Genomic DNA, 22306 nt, shown 5'->3' with positions numbered 1-22306 from the left:
TGATTCGAGGCAATACAAGGTAAGAATCGAAGCTGAAAGATGAACGAATCATTTCGGTGAATCGCTCGTTTCTTCTCCTCTCCTCCTCCTTCACTTCAGATCATGCCGTTACCACCCGCGAACCTACCAGCTAAACCACAAGAAGAGCTGAGCCCGGCAGCACTCGCTTCCTTGTGGAAGAAATCGGGTCAATTCGATAAACTCCGTAAACGACTCTTATCCGATTTCCTCTCCTCAGTAAGCCGTTCCTGTGCCATTAGCTTCATACGAAGGAAGCTGAATACCGTAGCGGCCTCCAGCCAGAAAAGGATCAACTAGTTTCAGACCTAGATTCCCTCCTCCCCCCTCTCCTAACTTCCCTCCAACCCCCCATCTCCCGAATCCCTCGTAAAGATCGTCCCATTCATGTTCTCGAAACTCTCGATAAACGTACGAAAGGTTCGAATCCAATCGAAGAGAACGTTGAGAGAGTTAGGGAGAGATTATCGAAGAAGGGAACGAAGGGGAGTAGAGGGTTGGGGAGAACTGTAGAAAGGGAATTGAGAGGTTGCGTGAGGAGGTATAGACAACAAGGAACACCAATGGAGGAGGGGAAGATAGAGGAACCGGATAGTCAGGAAGAAGAAGGAGATGAGAATGAAAAGGTTGCGAATCGTGAGTCATTTTCTGTGCCCTCCTCTCGTTATCGTGCATTGTCAGCTCACTTGCTCTGATCTATGTATACCAACTTCAGCACCACTACCAGAATCGACGAAATCCGAGCCCTCAGCAGCTCCAACCACGACAAGGGAAGCTTCGAACGGACCTTCCATCTCTTCCGACCTCGTACCTCCAGAAGGCAAGCCATCGACCGACGAAAACGGCGAAGCAGCTCTCCCTTCTTCCTCGACGACGACACCCCTCTCGACGGCAGCGGCGACAACCTCGGAAGACGTCGAAATGAAACCCGTCATCTCAGAAGAATCGGTCAAGACAGAGCAAGATGTCAACGGCGTCAAGGTCGAGAATGGTGGGTCGTGAAGAGAATGTCGTCGATAGAGAGGTCTTGGCGGCTGGTTGTACTAAGAAGGACTCGTCTAATGTGTTGTTGTTCGGATTTTACCATTGTTTCTCTTTGCATTCAAAAAATCTTCACAGCGAACGCGCAGTCGTCTAAGTATCGCTCTCGCAACGAAACACAGAGAGAGAAGAATAAGGACTCCGTAGGAGTTGTACAGTATTGCATGTATAAAAAGGGTGAACAGAGCTTTCGAGGCAGAAGATAAGGTAAGGATTGAAAATCGAAAGAGAAGAAATACAAATTCAGCGAGACCAAATGGTTCGAACGAGAGATATGTTGGTAAGTATGATGGAAGAGGGAGAGAAGTAATGCGGGTAAGATGAAGAAAAGCGAGAAAGACTTTCAAGCCAAAGACAGATGAATTCAAGGCACTGGAGTTCTCCTGCCCCCATTCCCAACGTCTCCATTCACCGGCAAAGGCGAGAGAGGTCTACTCGTTCCTTCGTTGTTGTGGTTGTTCTTGTCGTTGACGTTCGAAGATTTCCTCGATACAGATCTTCCCGTTTTGTTCGAACCGGGTAGACCTGCTCCGAGTCGACGAGAGAGGGATCCTAGCGTGTTTGAAGAGGATCGGGAACGAGCTCGAGAAGGAGTAGTTGGAGGGACAGGAGTAGTCGAGCGAGAATGGGAATGAGGATCAAAATCGGAGTTGGAGTGAGAGTGAGAAGAGGAAGATTGGTGGTGTCTCGAATGGGAATGGTGGTGGTGACGGCGAGACAGGCTTCCGACTACGACGTGCACACGAACAGAGTCAGCCCAACTCGAAAGCGGGAGGCGAAAGAAGAGAGAAAGGAAAACTGACCATCATGTTTTCCTCCACAACAAGCTCTAACATTCTCCAACCCTTCGAATCCTTCATCATCATCATCCATTCCGAATCCATCAGGGATCTCGTTCCTATCGACAACCTCCAACGATTCTCCCTCATGGTAATCGAATCCTCCTCCTCCTCCTCCGTAATCCGAGAAAGTCTTCACCGAACTAGGACTCGAGTAGCCGATCGTGCTTCTCCTGCGTTGATACTCGTCGGCGAGTGTACCTGCTCGTTTACTAGCGGATTTCGCACCGAGAGAACTGCGAGGTCCTCGAGCAGAAGCTTTCGGAGTCAAACGAGATTCAGAAGCGCTACCTCCTAACGAATAGAGTTGGTTCGACATCGCTCCGAAGATATCGCCACTGGGAGCTGCAGTCGAAGAAGAGGTCGCGCCGGCGAGGGTCTGAGATCGAGATCGGTTGTGAGGAGTTGCGATTCGTCGAGAGTTGGGGGTTCCAGCCGCGCTCGGAGGAGCACTCGGATCAGGTCGAGCGAGAAGATAGTTGATAGCCTGTGAGATCATTCTCCATATCAGAAACCCGTTCAACGGATACAGGTCCTTCGAGAGGGAGAAAACTCACAGCGAACCACATATCGTGACGATCCTTCGATTCTGCGGTAAACTTCATCTCGCGCTCTCGAGTTTGAATAATGATACTGTTCTGGTTGAGTCCAGGCGGGAACGGATTCGGATCGAGAACTTGTCGAACTCCTTCGATGTAAGCTATTCAGAAAACCGAGGGAATCGTTAGCACTTCTCCTCAAGATCGCGTGAAGGTGAAGTTAAGACTCACCACTCTTCGAGTTTGAATAAGTTGTACTCTGAGCTCCAGGGTCGGAAGCACTCCAATAAAGCGTCTTCGTGTAAGGATGAATCCAAAAGAATCGTTTATGACGGTTCTCCGACATTCCGCTCCCGAGTTTCCTCCTCGTATACTTGTACATGAACTCTCCAATCATCGTTTGAGTAATCGCGTGAATGACGGCAGGATCGGAAGAGTCTCCAGGTCCTCGCATCGTCGAAGAATTCGCGGGTTCAGCGGCGCCAGATCGTTCGACGAATCCTCCTTCAGATGTCGCTTCGGATGCCATCGACATTCGTCTCGAAACGTCACTACGAACACTCATCTCGGAGACTGAACGCGCCGAGGACGAGTGAGCGTGACGAGAAGACGATCGAGGGGGTCGAGCTTGAGAGACTGAAGTGTCCATCGAAGATTGAGGTCGCAAGTGTTTGAGGTTCGAGAACGGTCCAGCAGATCGATACGAAGAGGGAGAAGCCGTGATCGAAGAAGGTTGAGAGCGAAGAGTGTTTGCGCCGGGAGGAGCGAGGAACGAGGATCGACGAGCGTAGTCTTCGTCGAATGTTGGAGATTGAGCGCGGAAAAGGAGATCGGGAGGAGGAGGGGAAGTAGGTCGAGGAGGGGGAGGAGCGAGAGATGTGAATGCGGCGGCACTCTTTCGAGGACTTGCACTCTTTCGGGAAGCGGAAGAAGGAACGGGAGGAGGAGCCATTGGAGTGAGAGATTCTCGAGATCTTCCTTTCGTATCGATCGGTGGTAGTCCAGCTCGGACTGTTCGGGTCGAAGAGAAGAGTTCGTTCGAAGGAGTGACAGGTCGGGAAGAGGGATCTCGATCGTAGAGGAAGGCTGAAGCAGTCGCTGCCGATTCGTCGAGGGTATCCGGCGCAACTGAGGAGGAAGGAGCAGTCGAAGGTCGATCACGGTAGACGATCTTTTCGACGACGACAGGTCGATCGACGTGAACGATTTTGTCGACGTAAACGATCTTCTCAATGATTCGCGGTTGAGTCTCTTCCGTTTGTACCTCTTGCTCGGCGGTCTCGGGCCTCGAAGACGGAGTTTGATATTGAGAGATCGAAGAAGGTCGTCCGCCTCGAATCGTTCGTCGTGCGAATTCAACATCATCTCCTCCCGCGAGAACTTCTCGAGCTTCGTCTTCGTCTTCGTATCCATGACCGTTCGAAGGTACCGAACGGACCGAAACGAAATCGTGCATCGAAGTCGAACGGGTGAAAGTCGTACTCGCGAATGAGGCTCGAGGTCCGACAGCGGGAGAGTTTCGACCTCCGAGGGATTCCCGAGCGTCTTCGAACTCTCCTTCAGTTTCAGTATCGGTTCCGTAAGGTGCTCGATCGGTCACGTCAGACTGTCGCGCCAAACTGTCAGTCGCTAGATCCGAAATTAGTCTGAAAAGAGGAAGATGGGGCTCACAGCGTCCGAGTTCGAGTGAATAGATCCAGTTCCTCGAGGAGTTTGAAGTCCGCCGAATGAGGTGATCGTATGATCCCTTTCTCCGAGTCCTATTCTGTCGAGAGCAGAGAGCGAAGCTTGGTTCGCGAGGGCGCGGGATTCCATTCGAGCAGCGGCGACGGGGATCGGAGTGAAAGACGAGAGGTCGAGAGAGCCTTGAGAACGAGGGAGAGTGTCGTCTGTTTGAGTATCGACAGAGGAAGAAGTAGGTCCTTCGGCTTGAGTAGCGGCGTGAGAGACTTCGGGAGTCGGAGCCGGGAGGTAAACTTCTTTGATCACCTGTCATGGTCGAGGATCGAGTCAATTCATCGGGTTCAGAGAGTCGTGATCAGTCAGGAGAAACGAACCTCGATCTCTTTGATTACTTCCACGGGAACTTCTCGGATAACCTCGACCTCCTTGATCACTTCAACCTCTCTGATCACTTCGACCGGTACTTCCTTGATCACTTCTTTCGTCACCTCGACTTCTTTGATGACCTCAACAGGAATCTCCCTAATAACCTCAACAGGGACCTCGCGAATGACTTCGATCTCTTTAATCACCTCGACCTCCTTGATCACCTCGACAGGTACTTGAACCTCCTTGATGACCTCTACTTCTCTAATAACCTCCACAGGTACTTCTTTAATCACTTCCACCTCTCTAATCGTTTCGAACGGAACCTCCTTTACGATTTCGACCTCCCTGATCGTTTCGACCGGAATTTCCTTGATGATTTCGATTTCCTTGATCGTTTCAAACGGCATTTCTTTGATGACCTCCACTGGGACTTCACGAATAACTTCGACTTCCCGCACGACGTCAACTGGTACTTCTCGAATGACCTCGATTTCTTTGATGATTTCAATCGGGACCTCCTTGACGATTTCTCGGATAACTTCGACGGGAACCTCCTTGATCACTTCGCGGACGACGTCGATAGGTACCTCCTTGATTACTTCTCGGATCGTTTCGACGGGAATTTCTTTGATGACCTCTCGAACGCTTTCGACAGGGACATCTCGGAAAACTTCCTTGATGACTTCGACCTCCTTGATAACTTCGATCGGTACTTCCTTGATGACTTCTACTTCTTTGATCGTTTCGTAAGGAACCTCCTTGATCACCTCGACTTCTCGAATCGTTTCGAAAGGAATTTCTTTGATTACTTCTACCTCCCGAATCGTCTCGAACGGTTCCTTGACGATCTTGATCACTTCGATAGGGACTTCTTTAACGATCGTGATCGGTTCGGGAATTGGAGCGGGGACGAGGACCTCCCGAATGACTTCGATTTCTCTGATGATTTCCTTTTCGACTTCGACGATTCGAGGTTCGGGTTCAGGGAAATCGGTCATCGTTTCCATGTCGGTCCATTCGACGGTAGGTTCGACCTCTTCGGCGGGATGTTCCGAGACTGAAGCGAAACGGTCGACGACGCTTGGACTTGCGTTCTTGACGAGAGAAGCGATCGAACTGATACTCGCCGGTCGACGATGAGTTGGTCGTGGAGACATGTCTCCGAGCACGTCGGCAAGAGTCGAACGACCGTTGATGCCTCCATCTGATAGGAACGAGGTGTCTTCGTTTGATCGAATCGATTCGGCGTCGGGAGAACGAGCTCGTTCGAATTGATGAGAGAAGATGGGATCGATCGATTCGACACTGATTCGTTTCGAAGAGTTGTCCTTGACTCCGTTCCCGATTCGAGAAGATCTGAGACTTTCACCGAGTTCGCGAGACGGAGAATCGAAAGTACCTTCGAGAGCCGAATCGTCGCTGTCTCGGAAATCGTTCCTCCTTTGTCGAGGTTGTTCTCCTCCTCCTGCTCCAAACGAATCGACTTCTTCCGACTCCTCCTCCTCCTCCTCGTCTGCTTCTTCCCAATCATCGGCTGCGAATCCCGAAGCGAGTCTCGAAGGAGCTCTTCCTCCACCTCCTCCTCCTCCGCGACGAATTCCTCTTCCTCTCACGCTTCCCCTCGCACTCCTACTTCTCGGGAACGCGAATCCTCGTTGATGAGCCGGAGTCGCTTTTCCAATCACGTCCTCCTCATCGTCGTCACTTTCGTCGTCATCATCGATGTCGTTTTCATCTTGCCATCCGGCTCTCCCAGCCTCGACTAATCGTTTCCTCAATTCCATTTTCGCCTGTTTCTCCCTCGCGAGATTCGTCCTCAACGTCCCAAGTTGTCGTTGCGCATGAGCGAGACTCGTTCTCAATCCCTCGACTTCGTTCGCACCACCATTCCTTTGGATCGGACTCGCGTTTGGTGAATCTCCTTCTCCGAACAGATCGGAACCATGTCCCGCGGCCGAAGGGAATCCTTCTCCAGTTTTCCTCCTCTGAGTACTCTTGAACGGATCGTCTTCCGCCGGTCGTTCGAATCCATCCGAATCGTCTTCTCCATCTCCTCCTCCTCCATTCCCGTTCCCTCGATAGCCCGGAGTTCCCGGCGCAGGAGATCCTCCTCTCCTAATTGCTCGAGCTTTATTCGCCAACTCCGATTTGAGCCCTTCGAGAGTACTCTGTAAATCACTCTTGTCTCTTTGCAAGCCCGCCGTGTTCTTCCTCATATTCGCCATATCCGTTTCATGTTTCGCTTTGAACGCTTCCAATTGACGCGTGAGTTTCTCCGATTCGACTCGTTGAGCTTCGAACTGATCCCGGGTCGTAGAGAGATCCCGAGTGAAACGGGAACGATCGAGTTCGGATTTTTGTAAGGCGGATTGAGCCGATGTGAGAGAGGTACGGAGTTCTTGAGTAGCGAGTTCTAGTTCCCAATTGACTTCTTTGTAACGTTCTGCAAGGCGGCAAACGCAACAAATCAACGCCTCAGTTCAAGGAATCGAAAGAGAGAAAGAGGAGTTTGTTCGAAAAGACTTACCGACACTTTCCTCGGTCGTTTTTCTCGCCTGTAAAGCACTCTCAACTTCGAGCTTCATCGCGTCCTTCTCCTTGATCGAAACCTGCAAGTGTTCATCCTTCTCCTGCAAAAGTGCCTGAAGTCTCCTCACTTCAACGAGGAGACTTTGTCCGATATCGGTCGCGAGTTCGAGATCGTTGTTGCGGTGTTGAACATTGTTCCTCGCTCTCCTTGACGATGCCGGATCCGTTGAATCGGGAGAGGTGGAGGTGGAGGTGGAGGTGGGAAGAGAAGGAGAGGAAAGGTCGGGACGTTTCGAGGTGCCAGAGAGGGAAGGAGCTCGTCGACGAGTCGCGGTGGGGAGAGGGGCGTTCGGGTCTTGGAAAGCTCCTGAAGTATCCAGAGGAGAGTCGAGTCCAGTGGTAGAAGGGGAAGAAGTTGAAGGTTCTGCGGATTGAAGTTGTGCGACGGTCGGAATTCCTCTTTGAGCGGCCCTCCCAACCGTTTGATACAATTCCGAGTTCGATCCCTCGTATCCAACTAGATCCAATTCCAATTCCCTCAATTTCTGTCTCGTTTCCTCCCCAATCTCTCTCTCTCCATCCGATGAACTACCTTCTTCGTCCCCTTCTCTCCTCATCGGGGGTGTCGATTTCGCGTTGTTGTTGTTGTTGTATCTCTCTGAGACTTCGGCGATTTCCCGAATCCGTAATTCGAGTTGACTCTGTTGTTCCAACAGAGCTTGACCGAGTTGACCAGCTAATTGAACTTCTTCAGCTTTCGCTCGAAGGAGTGATTCGAGTCGATTCAACAGGGCCGCGTTCGTTAAAGGCGCGTCCGGGTCTTCATTTTGTGAGTGAGGAGAGGTTGAGGAGAGGGATCGATGGACACCTCCGGAAGGGTAGGGGTCTTGATCGAGGAAGGAATGGATCGAGGAGAGAGACCCAGAGGGGGAAGGTTGCGCCATCGGGGTCGAGCGCGCGCCGAAAGGAGCTAACTCTCTAATAGAGTGTCTGGAGTTAGAGAGGGGAGCTGTTGGGCACCAGTTTAGCAGGAGATCAGTTCGAGTTGAATTTGTTCGTGTTGATCGTTTGGAGAAAATGTTCAACTCACCCCTCCTAGGCGATCGATTCACTGCGTCTCGGCGGTGACTATTGAGAACTCTATATAGGGCTTGAAGTAGCTCGTGCCGGTCTCGAGAGTGATGTTGATGGGGGTTCGAGTCAGACGCGCGAGTTGATTGATTCAAATGTTTGATTTTCGGCTGAACACTCGAGATCGTTCGAGAGGAATAGCGAGTGCGTTGATGATGAAAGCGTAAGAGTTGTCGTAAGCCAAGTCGAGTCCTGTTCAAGAGCGAGAGGAAGGAGGAGGGAAGAATGTTGAGGGAGGGAGATGAAAACAAAAGCAAAGAGGGAGAGGTCAGTACGGTCGGGAGGATGATGGGTGCCTATGGGGGCGCTCACCTGTATAAGATTAGTCCTGTACGTCAGTAGCGAGTGTCGGTGAACGAGCTTGTCGAGGAGAGAAGTTGGGAGAGGGAAAGAGAGAAACGAGTTTCACTTCGGCCTGTTTCCCCTCACCAACTCTCGCCACGACCACCCAGAACAAGTCAAAGACCACTCACAGCTCTTGGGTCTCGTTACAGTCCCGCCCAAGCAGCCCAAACTCGTCGACTCTCGAAAACTTTCCGACGCGACTTATCCTCGTCCTCATCTCGCGCTCTCAAGCCTGGCGCACTTTAGCAAAGATGGTCAACATGCAGATTGATCCCGTTCCATCCACATCCTCTGGTCCAGGCGCGTTTCCTCTCCTCTTGCGCCTCAAACGCGCCGACTCGCTAATCATTCTCTTCTCTTCTCTTGCCTCTCTCTCACGTTCACAGCTCTCGAAGATCTTTTCGCCGATGAGCCCTCGAAATCTTTATATGGTCTACCCAAAATGGATGACGCGACGGAAGAATCCATGGGAGATTTGAGTAATCCGATGGTAATGAAGAATTATTACAATAAACTTTTACCGTGGAAAGCCATGTTTACTTGGTTGAATCAAGCTCATGGTACGTCGTCTCACCACCCACCGTCCTGGTAAACGTACACTGTGGTCCTGGAGAAAAGGTTTTGAGGCTGATTAGAAGGTTGATTTGAGATAGTTCCAACTCGACAATTCACTCATCGAGAATTCGCACTCACTTTAGCGAACGACGCGTATTTACGTTATCAATCTTTCAATAACGCCGAGGAACTAAAGGCGGAAATGTTGAGATTGGGGCCGTCACGTTTCGAGATTGGTCCGATGTACTCCGGAAGAGTGAGTTTTTTCGTTTTACTACGAAATTATATCTACTCTTTGATCGTCTTAGAAGAACTGACGGTTCCCTTTGTTGGTCACGTCACGTTAAGCCGAAAGATCGTAAAGCCTTGATGAAATCTGCTTTCAGACCCGTTTCACGAGAACTCGTGTTCGATATCGATATGACTGATTGTAAGTCTCTTCCTTTCCTTTCTCCCCCTTTTTCTTCACCTTGCTTTCAGCTACTGATCTACTTGACTTCCTCGCCCGAACTACTGTAGACGATACCGTTCGAACATGTTGCAAAGACAAAGCGATGTGTAAACGCTGCTGGAGATTCATCACCGTTGCCGTCAAAGTTCTCGATGAAATCCTTCGTGGTTCGTCCCTTCCCTGTCTCCCATCTCCTCTCATCCCCTTCCCGGATCGTTCACTGACTCTTAGAAAGAATGAACACGTTCAGCTGATTTCGGGTTCCAACACATCCTCTGGGTCTATTCCGGACGACGAGGAATCCACGCCTGGATCTCTGACCCTTCAACTCTCGCCCTCACGGACGAACAAAGGAGCGCGATCGTTAGGTACATAGACGTGATTAAAGGTTACACGACGATGGATAAAAAAGTTTCGTTACAGAGACCTTTACATCCCGCTCTCAAGTCAGTTTTCTCTTTCTTCCCTTCTCCTCCTTGCCTGAGTTCTGGGGAACTTGAGACCAATGGGAGACAAAAGATGACTGATTCTTGGTGCGAGCTGCAACCAGACGTGCTTATCGAAACTTGAAACCGGCGTTCGAAGAAGTCGTGCTCAACGATCAAGATTGTTTCCGTACCGATCCTGCTCAATGGGAGGGACTCCTCAAGCTCTTACCTGATCGAGGTGAGATGCATTGTCCCGTTTCAGCTTTCCGGCAGTCGAGTCGAAACTCGAGAAGCTGATACCGGTTGATTCCTCACAGAAAACTCTGCAAGGTTATTGAAAGCGTTCTCGAGTGAAAGTGGGAGTAAGAAATCTTCGGCAGAGAGATGGAAAGAAGTTGAACCCCTTCCCCCTGCTCCGAAGGGCTCACCCGTACGTTCTGCCTTCCTTCCTTCCCGTCTTTTCGCGGGGAGTCGGTTTGATTAATTCCCACATTCTTTCTTGGATACGACTTTCGCGTGACGACGAATAGGCACCGAAGAAGTACGCAGAAGCGCTTCAAGATATCATCGTCCAATACACCTACCCACGAATCGATACCGAAGTTTCACGAAAATTGAACCATTTACTCAAAGCTCCTTTCTGCGTTCATCCTGGAACCGGTACACTAAATCTTTTCCTCCCTCCTCCCTTCTCCCAAGCAGAGAGAACTAACGCCAAGTTTGACGGGGGATAGGTAAAGTTTGTGTCCCGATCCTAGCCTCTCAAATCGACGATTTCAACCCCGACACAGTCCCCACGGTGGGTAAACTCCTCCTCGAATTGGAACATCAAGCGAGAAAGGGGGATTATGGAGCAGATTGGTCGAAAACGAGTTTGAAACCCTACGTTGAATTGTTTGAACGACATGCGGAAGGGATCGTTAAAGCGAAAACTAGGGAAACTAGAGGTGAGTCCTTTTTCTTCTTCTTCGATGATGATGAGGATTGGTGGACACGTGATATAGAGACTGATCGGAGGTTGTGGGTGAGATGATAGCTGCGAATGCTCAGTCGATGGAATTCTGAGATTGGAATGCGGGTCGTTCTTTTTCGTCTTATTTGTAGCTTCTCGTTTTTTCGTTGTTCGTTGGTATGTATCTTTTCGTTCGGTATTGTCTGATCATGAGAGTATGGTCGCTTCTACCTTTGAAGGAAGAGGTTGGTCGACGAGAGACTTTTCGGAGATCTATCGCGATTCTTTGGCTCGCACACTCGACATCTCGACATCGCTTCAGCCTCTTGACTAGGCATACAGGTCACTTCAATTTCGTACCGACTTGCAAATGGATAAATACGACGGATTCAGACCAGGCAGAGAAGAAACAGGGGAACGAGCTGAACACGAAAGAAAGAAACTTGTCACAGTTTAGCCTTGATCTTTGCCGGGTAAGGCTGCACGAGATGACCCTTGACATCTCCCATCAATCTCCTCAAGATCTTACCCGAAGGAGATTTCGGTACGGCCTCGATGAAGACGAATCCACCTCGAATCCTATTCAGCGTCGAATGAACGCGGTCAGCTCCGAGAACCATAAATCAGAGGGAAGTGAGAGAGAAACTCACCATTTGTAATGCGCATGTTTCCCTTCGATGAACTTCCGGAGTTGTTGCGCTAGTTGATCACTTTGACGGCCAGGACGAAGACAATTCTTGTCGACCGGGACGATGAAAGCTCGAGGGAACTCGGTTACTTCTTCTTCGGCGTAGACACCGGTCACAGCGACGTCCTCGACGAGTGGAGAGGTGAGGAGTGAGGCCTCGAGGTCTGCTGGGGCTACTTGTAACTGAGTGAGATCGAGACGAGAATTCAGCTCAGGATGTGGTTCAGAGCTTCGAAACGGCCGTAATTCTCACTCCTTTGACTTTGATCAAACTCTTCAATCGATCCGTGATGAAACAACAACCATCATCATCGTAATGGCCGATATCTCCCGTTCTCAACCAAATATCGCCCTTTTCGTCCGTTACGAGGGTCTCGGCAGTCGCTTCGGGTTTGTTGTGATATCCGAGCATTATCGATGGTGCCGAGAGGAGAAGTTCTCCTGATTGATTCGGTCCGAGATCTTTGTTCGTCTGCGAAAGAAGAGAGAAAAGCTTGAGTATTCGTTTCCGTGCGTTTCTCGCAGAACAGGTTGGGGTTTACCTCGACATCGACAATGCGACCACGGAGCATCGGGAGATTGGGTCCAATCGAACCTCGTTTGTTGTAAGGCGAGAGAGCGACGTGAGTTGTGGGCGAAGATTCCGTGAGTCCTACGAGCGATCATGATACGTAAGCAGACGACTTTGAGACTAGTGTGGAGATACAAGACGAGATAGCTCACCGTAAGCCTGAATAACATCGCAGCCAGGTAGACGATTCGCTAATTCCTTTTCCAGCTCGGGTCCCAGCGGTGCCGCACCCGAAATCACCAGCCGCAAATTCGAGAGATCGTATTTCGTTGCGAGAGGGTCTCGTGCCATATGGAGTGCGATAGGAGGAACCAACATGAGAATAGTCGCACGGTACTTCTCGAGGAGGTGACAGAGCTGTTTGAGTTCGTATTTTGGCATCACCACGACGGGAGTGCCGATAAGTACTGGCCAGTGTAGGAGCTTAGTGAGTCCGTAGATATCTGTGAGAGATCGAAAGTCAGAATCGCGGGAGAGGAAAGAGTTAACAGAGGACGGGAGAACGAACGGTTCAGAGGGAGAACAACCATGGAGACATCCTTGTCCGTGATATCGCGGTTCAGCGGCTCAAGCATCGACAAGACCGACTGTGAGAAAAACAGTAAGAAGAACAAGGCAGTCAGCAAAGACAGGATCTTATCGAGACGATTGCGCTCGACCAGAAAACTCCTTCGTTGGCTCCGCTCGGTTCCTCAAGACGTCAGACTCACTGTCATGTTATACGCCGACGTTCTCACACCTTTCGCCTTTCCACTAGTTCCCGAAGAGTAACCAAGGTAGGCGACTGTCGTTTTTGGAGAAGTGATTTTGTGAGGTTGAAGAAGTTCGTCGTCGATGATCGAGTCGAGCGTCAAGAACCGCTCGTCGGCGCCCTGAGCTTCATCCTTGCGAACTGCAAGGATGATGTTTTCGACTTGACGTTTCTCACTCCATCCGAGCTCTTTCGTTGCGGCGAGTGCGACACCGAGACACGAAGGGTGAACGAGGAGCTGTGTACTCAGCAATCCCCTCTACGATCAGCTCTGTTCTGTGAACTCCCGTCGAAAGGAAGACGCTACTTACGAGTTGAGCGCCGGAATCCTCGACTTGATGCGCGAATTCATCTGGAACGTAAGCCGCGTTCGCTCCGCTGAACACAACTCCGGCACACTGAGTCGCCAAGACGATCATGTGATAGTAGAAGGTGTTCGGGGAGAAGAGGAGGACGACAGATCCAGGTTTGAGACCCGTTCGACGAAATCCGTGAGCGGTTCTCTGCGAAAGTTCTCGAAGTTGTCCTCGACTGTTTCGGCAACAAAGTGGAGCTAGTGTCAGTGTGAGGAGATTTTCGTGTATCAGGCAGCGCCCTCCCTCGTCGCTTCCAGCAGCGAGAAAAGGCCCGAAGAGAGAGGGGAGAAATTTTCGCGAGAAACTCACGTCAAAGTTCTCCCGGTAGGTCCATCGATCACCGCTACATCTTTATCCGACTTGTTTCGAGGGTTCGACCATACTATAGCAGCGGATCGAATGTCAGTTCAAGAGAAGAAGCCGGCGATGGTGGGGACTCGGAAAAGAGGGGGAAACGAGCTCACCTTTCTCCCATACGCTGCATTCGGGGAGGTCTACTTTGGGCCAGGGAGATTCAAAGATCATAGTGAGAGATGTTTCGAGTCGGAGAGAGGTGGAGGAGGAAGCGAGGGAGCCGAAGAACTTCGAAAAAGTCAAATTCTCCGGTTCGAAAAGAGCCGAATTTCGTTGAAGCGCGGCTCACATTCCGACGAGAGGGGGGGAATCGCGAGAGAGCAAGACTTTTGCAAGAGAGAGAGAACGAGGATAGGCTACGATATAACAGAGTGAGTGAGAATCGGAAAGAGAAAAAAAGGGATAGAAGAGAGATGCAGGAGGGAGAGAAACGAAAAGTGAGAATTAGATAAAGTTCGCTCGTTGTGCTGGAGGAGGAGGATTTGAGGCGGCGGCGTGATATTGAGCTTGTTGTTGTTGTTGCGGATCATTCGCGGAGGAAGAGTGAGAGTAGAGGGAAGGTTGATGACTCGATTTTGCGGAAGGAGGATGAGGAGAATTCGCTCGAGCCGCAGCAATCGCCATCTCGTGTCGATGTCGGTCGAAAGGAGGGATCGTCGGAATCGCCATGAAGGAAGCCGGAGAGTTTCGACCTGAAGCACCTCTTTCGGATCCTCCTTTCGTCGTCGAGGTTGGCGCTTTCGGGGAGCGATGACTCATGTGGTCGTCGAGCGTGAGTCGAGGTTTCGGGTTGCTGCCTCCATTTGGAGTCGTTCGTCCTCCATTCTCGACTGGACGAGATCCATTCATCAGGTCGTCGTGGCCGTTTTGTCTCGAGCCTGCGATCGAGTCGAGCGATTCTGTTGCTCCGAGGGTTCCTCCCGCGCTCATTGTCCGTCTCCGTTCCTCTTCGAATCCGTAGCCAGCACCGAGTGTCGTTTTCGCGGGCCACGAGGCGTGTTGACCGTGCATCGATTCCGAGTTCATCGATTCGGGGTAACTTGAGTAAGGGTAAATTCGATTCGAACCGCCGTTGTAAGGGTGTTGTTGTTGTTGCTGGGAAGGACCTCCAGCTTCTCCCGGGTAATTTGCATGTCGAGGATTCGATGAAGGTCGAGATGGAGGTTGTTCGCGACCTGGAAGAGGTGGGAGAGAGGCGAAGGGAGCGGGAGTTGCGGCGGCAGCAGCGACGGAAGCGTACGAGTGAGATTGCATAGCCATCGTCGCTGGATCGAAGGCTGGGTAAGGGTAGCCTTGAGCGAGATGAGCCGTTCGAGGGTCGGCGTAAGACGAGAGGTGACCAGGCGTATGACCGTACATCGTATCGTATTGATACATTCCACGATGTCCGACAGGTTCCCGCAGCTAGAAAAAGAGCGAAGGAATCAGTACGAGCGAGGCTGAAGAAGAAGATTTGTGAAGATTTGACTTACTCCCATTCTTTCCAGATCAGTGTACGCGTCGGCATCCTCAAGTGCACTCAATGATGGATCCGCTCGTACATCCGGGTTCCGTAGAGCCCATGCGATTTCGTTCTCGACAAGTGCTTCTCCGTCGAATCCGAGTCGACGACGATGGTGAAGAGGTACAGCGGGATGAGCTCGAGGAGCGAGAATGTTTGCGAGAGTGTCTACACGCGATAGGAGATCAGTCTCGGTCAGTAGAGCCGACGGCAGAGGGAAAAGACTTACCGTCTTTCGGTCGCTCGAGAGCGCGCTTTTCTCGATCGAGTCTCCTTCGCTTCGAATTCGCTTCATCGAGCATCTCGGTCCGAAGTTCGGCTCGTTTGTTCTGCACGAAGAGAGAAAAGAGGATCAGCGACATGGTCAGAAATAACACGAGGATCGGTCGACTTGCCTGCCATTGATTCCACATCGCATGCTCGTCAGAGAAGTATTGACGATCATAAGACGACTCGAGACCATCGAGCCAAGCTTTCGCAAGTTCGAGTCGCTTGTTTCGCCGCAGTTCGAGGAGTTGAGTCAAGTGAATGAGTTCGGGATGAGTGCCTGTCAAAGGAGAAAGAGTCGTCAATTTCTGCAAAGACTCGCCTCGAGAGGGGAGTGAGGAGAACTCACCAGATTCGATTGCTATCCGGTCTTTCTCGACTTCCGTCATTCGTTCAACGTAGAGCATGTCTCGTAGTTTCGCAAACTGAATTTCGATCTTTGTCAAATGTTCCATCGCGTCGCTTCTTTTGCGCATGAAAGCTGCATCGGACGTATCTGAATAGACGGAGACGAGTCAGCAAGCGTGACATGAGGGAGACGGGAGAAGAGACAGACCTTCGTCGTGATCGCTGTCGTTCGCAGTTTCGTCGTCCTCTGCGACGAGAGCGTCCTGATCGATTGCCTTCTCCTTTCCTTTTCCCTTCTTTCCACCTTTCTTCGCTCCCTTCTTCGCGCTCGCAGGTGCAGCTCGCTTGACCGGTTCTCGTTTCTCCTCCTTCTCCTTTTCTTGCACCTGCACCTTTTCCTTCGTCTTCTCTTTCACTCGCTCCGGTTCTTCAACCTTCTCCTTTCTCTTCTCCGGTGGCGGAAGAGGAGACTTTTCTTTAGTCGATAACTGATCTTCAACCTCTTCCGGTTCTTTCTCCCCCTCCATCTCGACGACAGGCTGTTCTTCTTCGTCCTTCTCCTCCTCTTCTGGTCGAGACTGACTTTCTTCCTCTTCGACTTCCTTCGAGACCTCTTCTTCCTGAACGTCGATTTCTTCCTTTGTCGTTCCATTCGTCGTCGGTGTTTCTATCGGTCGAGCTTCTGCCTCGGCGAGATCGTTGAGTTGTTCGACGAGTCGAGCGGGTTCCGAAGTGTCGAGTTCGACGAGTCGCGAAGGTTCAGGAAGATTAGGCGCTTCGTTCGAATTGCCGTTGACGAGAGGCATTTCCAAATTGTCGTGTTGATCGGGAGTTCCGGACGATGATCGGTTCTGAAGCGGGACGAGCGAAGGCTGTTGAAAGTCAGCAAAACTCGAAGTCAGATCAGGAAGAGTGAGTCGAAACTTACCGAATTTGAACGAGATATCGAAGGTGCAGTAAGAGACGCTCGCGATTTGCGTGGAGCTCTATACCGAGATTTGCCTCTACCTCTCCCGCGAGCAGAACGACCCGTGGCGTAGTCCAGCGCAGGTTTGCCCGGTTTCCCTTTCACGTTGTAAAGCGCCTCGAGGTCCAGATCACCTCGATCTCCCGCGTCGCTGTTCCCGCTCTGTGCTTCCATCTCGTCGACCGCTTTCTGTAGCGCAGCACCATCGGATGATGATACGACAGAGAGAGGTGAATCGCTTTTCGCAGAGGGAGACTGAGATCGTTGTCGAGATCGAGAGGTCGAAGCTCCTCCTTTCGACGTCGAAGTCGTCGCTTTCTTCGTTCCTCCTCCTCCGCGTGCTGCTCCACGAGATTTCATCGCTCCGCCTCGAGCTTTCCCTCGCGCACCTCCGGCCTTGTTTGAGATCGGTACGTCTGAATCGCCTGCATCTGAATTCGCTTCTTCAACCTTGATCTTGGGCTCGACTCGTTTCGTGGTGGTAGTGGGTTGGTGGGAGTCGTCTTCAGACCCTGAAAGAGCACTTGATGGCGAGTTGGCTCGAGAGAAATGACCGTTCGCGGTCGACGAGGAAATGATTGACCCGTTCAACGAAGGACCTCCGCCTCGCCTCAATCGTTTCGTAGGTGGTTGTCCCAACAGATTTCGGTTTCCTTCTTCATCGTCATCCGAGACATCCGAGAGTTCGTCCTCTGTTCGACCGTTTCCTTCGATTTTGACCTGACCTTTCGAATTTCGACCTTGTTGCTCGTTGCGCTGAGATGTCACTTCGCCTTCCTCCTCCTCGTCCTCTTCATCATCATCGATTGCCCTTCGCTTCTGACTCGATTTAGCTCGAGGAGTAGGTTCCATATCCTCATCCTCATCGTCGTCGACCTTGTTCCCTCGAGTCTCGCCTTCCTCCTCATCTTCATCATCATCTTTCTCTAGTTCGTTATCGCTCGAATCTTGTTCCGTCAAACTCGAATCACTCTCGTTCCCTCCCTTTCCCGTCGTGTTTCTCCTAGACGGTCCTGAGGTACGTTTGACGGGAGAGATCGGAGCTGGGTCGGATCCAGGGAGGGGTTCAGTAGAGGCTCCGGCTGAAGAGAGTGAGTCGGCGTCGGAGAGAGGAGAGTCGGCCATGAGAGGGTGAGAGAGGAGGAGAGGTCGGTAAAATGTGGGGTGGTCAAAGAAAAGACTTCGAATCTGAGGAAGTCGTCCCTCCACTGTCAGCTTGCATTCATAAATCTCTCACAGTAGCAGGAACGGTAGCCTCACAGAGATAGGCGTGAGGAATGGAGCGGATTGTCGGGTGGAGGAAGAGTAGAAAGATGGGTGAGAGAAGAGGTCGAGTCCACGAGGCGGAGACGTAGATCTATTGATTCGGTTCGTTCTGGCAAGCGAGCGTTGCCAGGCACGTGTTGTAGGAGGGAGATGGAATCGGGTTGGTTGAAAATTGGAGAAAGAGGTGAGGCGAGATGACGCTAATCGAGACTGTTGGATCGGGATAGGAGAGGGTTGTGATCAGCTCAGGATCGCTCCTAACGGTGTTACAGCTGCTCGCGAGGTCGCGGTCGCGAGAACTGCTGGGGCCGGCAAGTGTGAATTTCCCCTTCGGGCGAGACCTCCTCTTCGCGTTGTCCAGGCGCCCGCTACTCCCTCGCAATGTAATCCGAGATCCCTGCGTCTTGCCCTCAAGCTGATTCACGTCCCCATGAGCTGCCGTGAGGGAGAGAAGAGACTGACCTCGATCCGATTACCCTCAGAGACGCTGAGATGTCGCGCGCTTGTAGAGCTGTTTTGATCGTGCTCCTGGGTTCTTGTCGCTGTGATGGGAGCTCAGTAGCTCTTTGAAAGTGGTTGGTGAGGTGGTTGGCAGAGGGGAATGGCGACAAACTCGTTTCCAGGTTCTCTTCCTTACCGATTCATCACCTCCGTTTTCGCCCCTATACAACAGTCGATCGATCTTGCAGGCGCTCTGCATCCTATTCGTCCAGCGTTAGCGATCCCGCTCCGTCCGCCAAACCGTTCTCGCAATTTCGTTCAACTGTCTGCGAATCGAAGCCTCTCCAACGCCTCGTAGGGTCCGGAGACGAAGGGACAGAACCACGCCTTCCTGCTCCTGCCTGATCAGCGGCGAGCAGGATGAGACCTGTGAAGCTCGACTCGTTCCGACACTGCGTCGCTCGAATTCTGCTTGGAAGGTGGAATTGCGGGTTCCTACCAGCTCAGAATTCAGGGAGGACGGACTGATGCCTTCGAGAACCTGGAAAGGGCTTGCGGTTGTACGTTCCGGATCCGAGCTTCGCTCTTCTGCGAACTTTGCTCGAGCAAGTCTTCCTTCCCGGCTCCCTGCTTTCTCCCCTACGGATGCTCGATGATCACCTCGACAGTGTGAGCCTATTCATGCTCAGTAGTGTCGCTCGTCAGCCTCGTCTCACATTTCTCTGATGTCCCTGATGAAAATTCCGTGGAAAAGGTTACTTTGCGTCGAGTTTGCGACGTTTTTGCGTTTTTTGTCACTCTTTTGTCACTTTTTCGGAAGGGGCCCTTCTCGCTCTCTCGTTTGTCTCTGCGGTTCTCGCTTGCTAGGTCTCAGGGCATCCAAGTCGTGAGGACTTGGACGGCTCGACGTGCGAGAGTGAGGAGGTAGTCCCCCGTTGATGTTGTTCCAGGTGAGCTTGAACTTGTGAGCTCCTTCGACTTCTTCGCGAGTCTCCTTGAGTAGGCTCTGAGGTAGAACCCTACCGCTCAAAGGTCGTTCTTCGAACGCTGTTCCAGGTTCCGAGCTGACAAGGTCTTTCGCGCTGAGATTCAGTCTCGTTTTCCCGTTGCACTGAGCTTGACATTCTTCTCACCTTTGCTTTCTAATCGGTCGAAGTGCTCCAGCCCATGCCACATCTGTCCGGGCAGCAGCTGTCACAAGCCTCTGTGAACTCGGAGAAGAACGTGGAGAGGGGAGACGAAACTCTCGCCTCGCGAGAAAAACCGTTGTCTCTCACTGCGGTGCGCCCTCCCTTGCGACCTGAGCTTGCACAGAGTATCCTTCTCGACACCCTTACTCTGTACCGGAGATGAACATTCTCTGATGCGCAGCGACCCGCGCGACGTTGCGAAGAACACTATTCTGTTTCTCGCTCGCTCTCAAATCATGATTTCGATTCAGGACTCGGTTGGGCTATTGCAAATGCTACATAGACGAAAGGAACGACGTAAAGACTATGATTGGTACAATAAGAACGAAGTGCAGAGCCCAAAGAACGATTTAAGAATGGGGAACGCCTCAGAAGGAAGAAACGAGGTAGAAAAGAAGATTGCGACAGCTTTTGGTAAAGCTTGTGATATATGCGGTTGTCTAGAGAGAGATGGAACGAAGTGAGTGGGTCTACCTGTTCTCAGCAAAGTCGGCCTCGGAAACGTCAACGATTTTATCCGATGCGTGACCCTTTCCGAAATCGCCAGACACGCCAGTCGAAGTCGAGCTCGGGGTTGTCTTGAACACGGCTCCTCCATCTGACGAAGAAGGAGCGCGAGTGAATGGTGCACCTCCGTCGTTCGAGCTCGCGGTCGAACCAGATCGATCCCTTTTGCTCTTGCCGATTCCGGGAACGAGGAGAGAAGCACTCGACGCAGCTCGTTCCATGATCCTCCTTCCTTTCGATTCCTTCGGGGCCGTCCCTAGTCCATCCGACCCAACTTCTGCCGCTCCCGAACCGATGCTAAGGGTACTCGAATTCGCTCGAGTTCTCCTCCTTTCATCTCCGATTTCTCGTCTCGGTGCTCCTCCCCTCGTTTCACTTCGATTCATGACGTCCTCGAGCCAACGACCAATCTTATCGTAGATCCCGTTCCTCACTTCTTCGTTCCAGAATCGAACCATTAAAACATCGTGAACTGCGTCTTTCGTTTTCTCCGTCACGAGAGGGACTCCATCTCGTTCCATCCCTTGAATCAGCGATTCGATTTCTGCTTCGAGTCGTTCTGCGTCTCCGTAGTGGATGAAAGAAGGGGAGAAATTCGCGAAAGAGCCTTGAGGACCGAGTTGAGATGCGGGAGAAATGTAAGGGGAAGTGAGATAAGAGTGAGGTTTCGTGCCGAGGAGAGAAGTGATCAAGAGTCGTCGAGCTGTAGGATCGTCGGCGAGGTAATCTTCGGGATTTGGGCGAGCGACGAAAGAACTCGTCGAGTCGGGGAAAGAGTGCGAGGGATCACACCAAGGCTGTCGAGTTCTCTGTGTCAGTTCAATACTGCGATCTAATCAAAATGGAGAGGGTACTCACGGAAAGGAGGAGAAGTCCACCAGGAGGAGCGCTCTTTTTCTCGTCTCGAATCCAGCGAGCGAGGGCGAGAACGATGTTTCCTCCAGCCGAGTCACCAATCAGGATGATTTTGTGGGAGGGTACGCCAGATCGGATGAGCTTCGTGTAGACGGACACGGCGTCTTGCAAAGCAGCAGGGAAAGGAGAATCGGGTAATAGGCGGTATTCGACGGCTGTTTCGCGAGGCGATCGTCAGTTTCCTGTTAGTAGCTTATAGCGTGAGAGATGGACTGACCATGAATAGAGGCGAAATAGTCGGTTTGCATGAGACGTCGAGGGATGATACTCGTTTGAGAATCTTCGTGAGCGGAAAAATGAGTGTAACTGGCAAAGAGAGAGCTCGTCAGACTCTCGGCTCATCTTGGAGCATGTGAGAGCACTCACCCTCCGCCGTGGAAGTACAATCCGACGAAATCTCCTTTCCCTTCGCAGCCTGAGCCATCAGGAGTATCGTTGAGAGCTCCATCTTCCCTCTCCAATTCGATATCCTTCGCGTTCCCCTCTTCTCCATCTTCCGTCTCACTCAAATCGTCGTAACAAGGTCGTTCCCAAACGAAAACTCCCACTCTCTTGAGCGGTCTCACATCCTGATCGTCGAGAACTCCACAACAAAATTCCCCTGCGACTCCCGGTACCCATTCGAACCTCGTCTCTTTCAGCCCATCCTTGTCGGGCTCCGCCGTCGGATTCCTCGTAGAATGTTGTACTCCAGCTTGATCCGTGATTGCGCTCACTCGACGGGTGAAATCGACAAGGAGAGTTTCGGAAAGGGACCAAGTTTCACGTGGTTTAGGGTTGCAGGAGTGCTTGATCGCCCAGTAAGGGAGCATGAAGAGTGACGAAGAGACTCGACCGGTACAGTAGAGCCATTTCAGGATTCGAGGAGAAGCGTAACGTTGCGAAGGGAGTTCGGCGAGATTCAAGTCTTGTGGAAGGGACATCGCTGAGGGAGTGGATCGCAAGGAGGAGAGGATGGAGCGGAAGTCAGCTCTACTTGAGGTCGACCGAACGAAAGAACAATGACAACTTACTCGGGCTCGAACGATTTGAAAAAGATCTTGGAGATCTCGAGGTCGAGTTCTCTGGCTATGAATCCGTACTGTAGTAGCTAGTGATATGGACCCTTGAACGGCGAGAGTCGTTGTTCTGTCGATTCTTCGGTGCTAATGACGCAGTCGGAAGAGGAGGAGCTGAGATGAGGAGGAGAGTCGATTCAAGCTAGAGACGGATCGGGTATTCCTAGCTAGTCGTGCTTCCACCTTTGTTGTTCGTCTCGTTGAGCGGTGAGAGGGTGTTGTAGGTGAGTCGAACGAGGAAGTCAA

At 51.6% G+C, this 22306-nt stretch overlaps 6 protein-coding genes across 6 annotated transcripts; 2 read left to right on the top strand and 4 right to left on the bottom strand.

Moving 5' to 3' along the window:
• Positions 1-102: 102 nt before the first annotated feature.
• JCM6883_003126 (uncharacterized protein) lies at positions 103-1020 on the top strand (the record flags this gene model as incomplete). Its single annotated transcript, XM_076633546.1, has 3 exons — positions 103-237; positions 300-654; positions 734-1020. 3 exons carry the CDS (start codon positions 103-105, stop codon positions 1018-1020), a joined length of 777 nt encoding a protein of 258 aa, XP_076486470.1.
• A 403-nt stretch (positions 1021-1423) lies between these two features.
• Positions 1424-7962, bottom strand: NUM1 (Num1p; the record flags this gene model as incomplete). The annotated part of the gene is made up of 7 exons (XM_076633545.1): positions 1424-1788; positions 1863-2385; positions 2456-2598; positions 2669-4043; positions 4109-4426; positions 4495-6932; positions 7017-7962. 7 exons carry the CDS (start codon positions 7960-7962, stop codon positions 1424-1426), a joined length of 6108 nt encoding a protein of 2035 aa, XP_076486469.1.
• A 783-nt stretch (positions 7963-8745) lies between these two features.
• Positions 8746-10993, top strand: PRI1 (DNA primase subunit PRI1; the record flags this gene model as incomplete). Its single annotated transcript, XM_076633544.1, has 11 exons — positions 8746-8794; positions 8881-9054; positions 9148-9305; positions 9398-9479; positions 9569-9667; positions 9751-9946; positions 10051-10166; positions 10246-10358; positions 10459-10588; positions 10663-10875; positions 10965-10993. 11 exons carry the CDS (start codon positions 8746-8748, stop codon positions 10991-10993), a joined length of 1359 nt encoding a protein of 452 aa, XP_076486468.1.
• Positions 10994-11326: 333 nt separating this feature from the next.
• On the bottom strand, positions 11327-13771 carry JCM6883_003123 (acyl--CoA ligase; the record flags this gene model as incomplete). The annotated part of the gene is made up of 10 exons (XM_076633543.1): positions 11327-11459; positions 11531-11751; positions 11822-12040; positions 12111-12220; positions 12292-12582; positions 12648-12726; positions 12850-13128; positions 13202-13421; positions 13556-13628; positions 13711-13771. The coding sequence occupies 10 exons, from the start codon at positions 13769-13771 to the stop codon at positions 11327-11329; spliced, it is 1686 nt and encodes a 561-aa protein (XP_076486467.1).
• A 273-nt stretch (positions 13772-14044) lies between these two features.
• JCM6883_003122 (Sds3 domain-containing protein) lies at positions 14045-17808 on the bottom strand (the record flags this gene model as incomplete). The annotated part of the gene is made up of 7 exons (XM_076633542.1): positions 14045-15004; positions 15073-15269; positions 15331-15430; positions 15497-15648; positions 15718-15864; positions 15925-16567; positions 16645-17808. 7 exons carry the CDS (start codon positions 17806-17808, stop codon positions 14045-14047), a joined length of 3363 nt encoding a protein of 1120 aa, XP_076486466.1.
• Positions 17809-20050: 2242 nt separating this feature from the next.
• On the bottom strand, positions 20051-21925 carry JCM6883_003121 (uncharacterized protein; the record flags this gene model as incomplete). Its single annotated transcript, XM_076633541.1, has 4 exons — positions 20051-20884; positions 20946-21157; positions 21220-21308; positions 21369-21925. 4 exons carry the CDS (start codon positions 21923-21925, stop codon positions 20051-20053), a joined length of 1692 nt encoding a protein of 563 aa, XP_076486465.1.
• Between the last annotated feature and the right edge of the window lie 381 nt (positions 21926-22306).

The sequence above is a fragment of the Sporobolomyces salmoneus genome, assembly GCF_050403485.1.
Source record: "Sporobolomyces salmoneus JCM6883 DNA, S_salmoneus_JCM6883_v1_ctg40, whole genome shotgun sequence".
NCBI classification, from domain to species: Eukaryota; Fungi; Basidiomycota; class Microbotryomycetes; order Sporidiobolales; family Sporidiobolaceae; genus Sporobolomyces; species Sporobolomyces salmoneus.
This window is presented reverse-complemented; position numbering and strand designations above follow the sequence as displayed.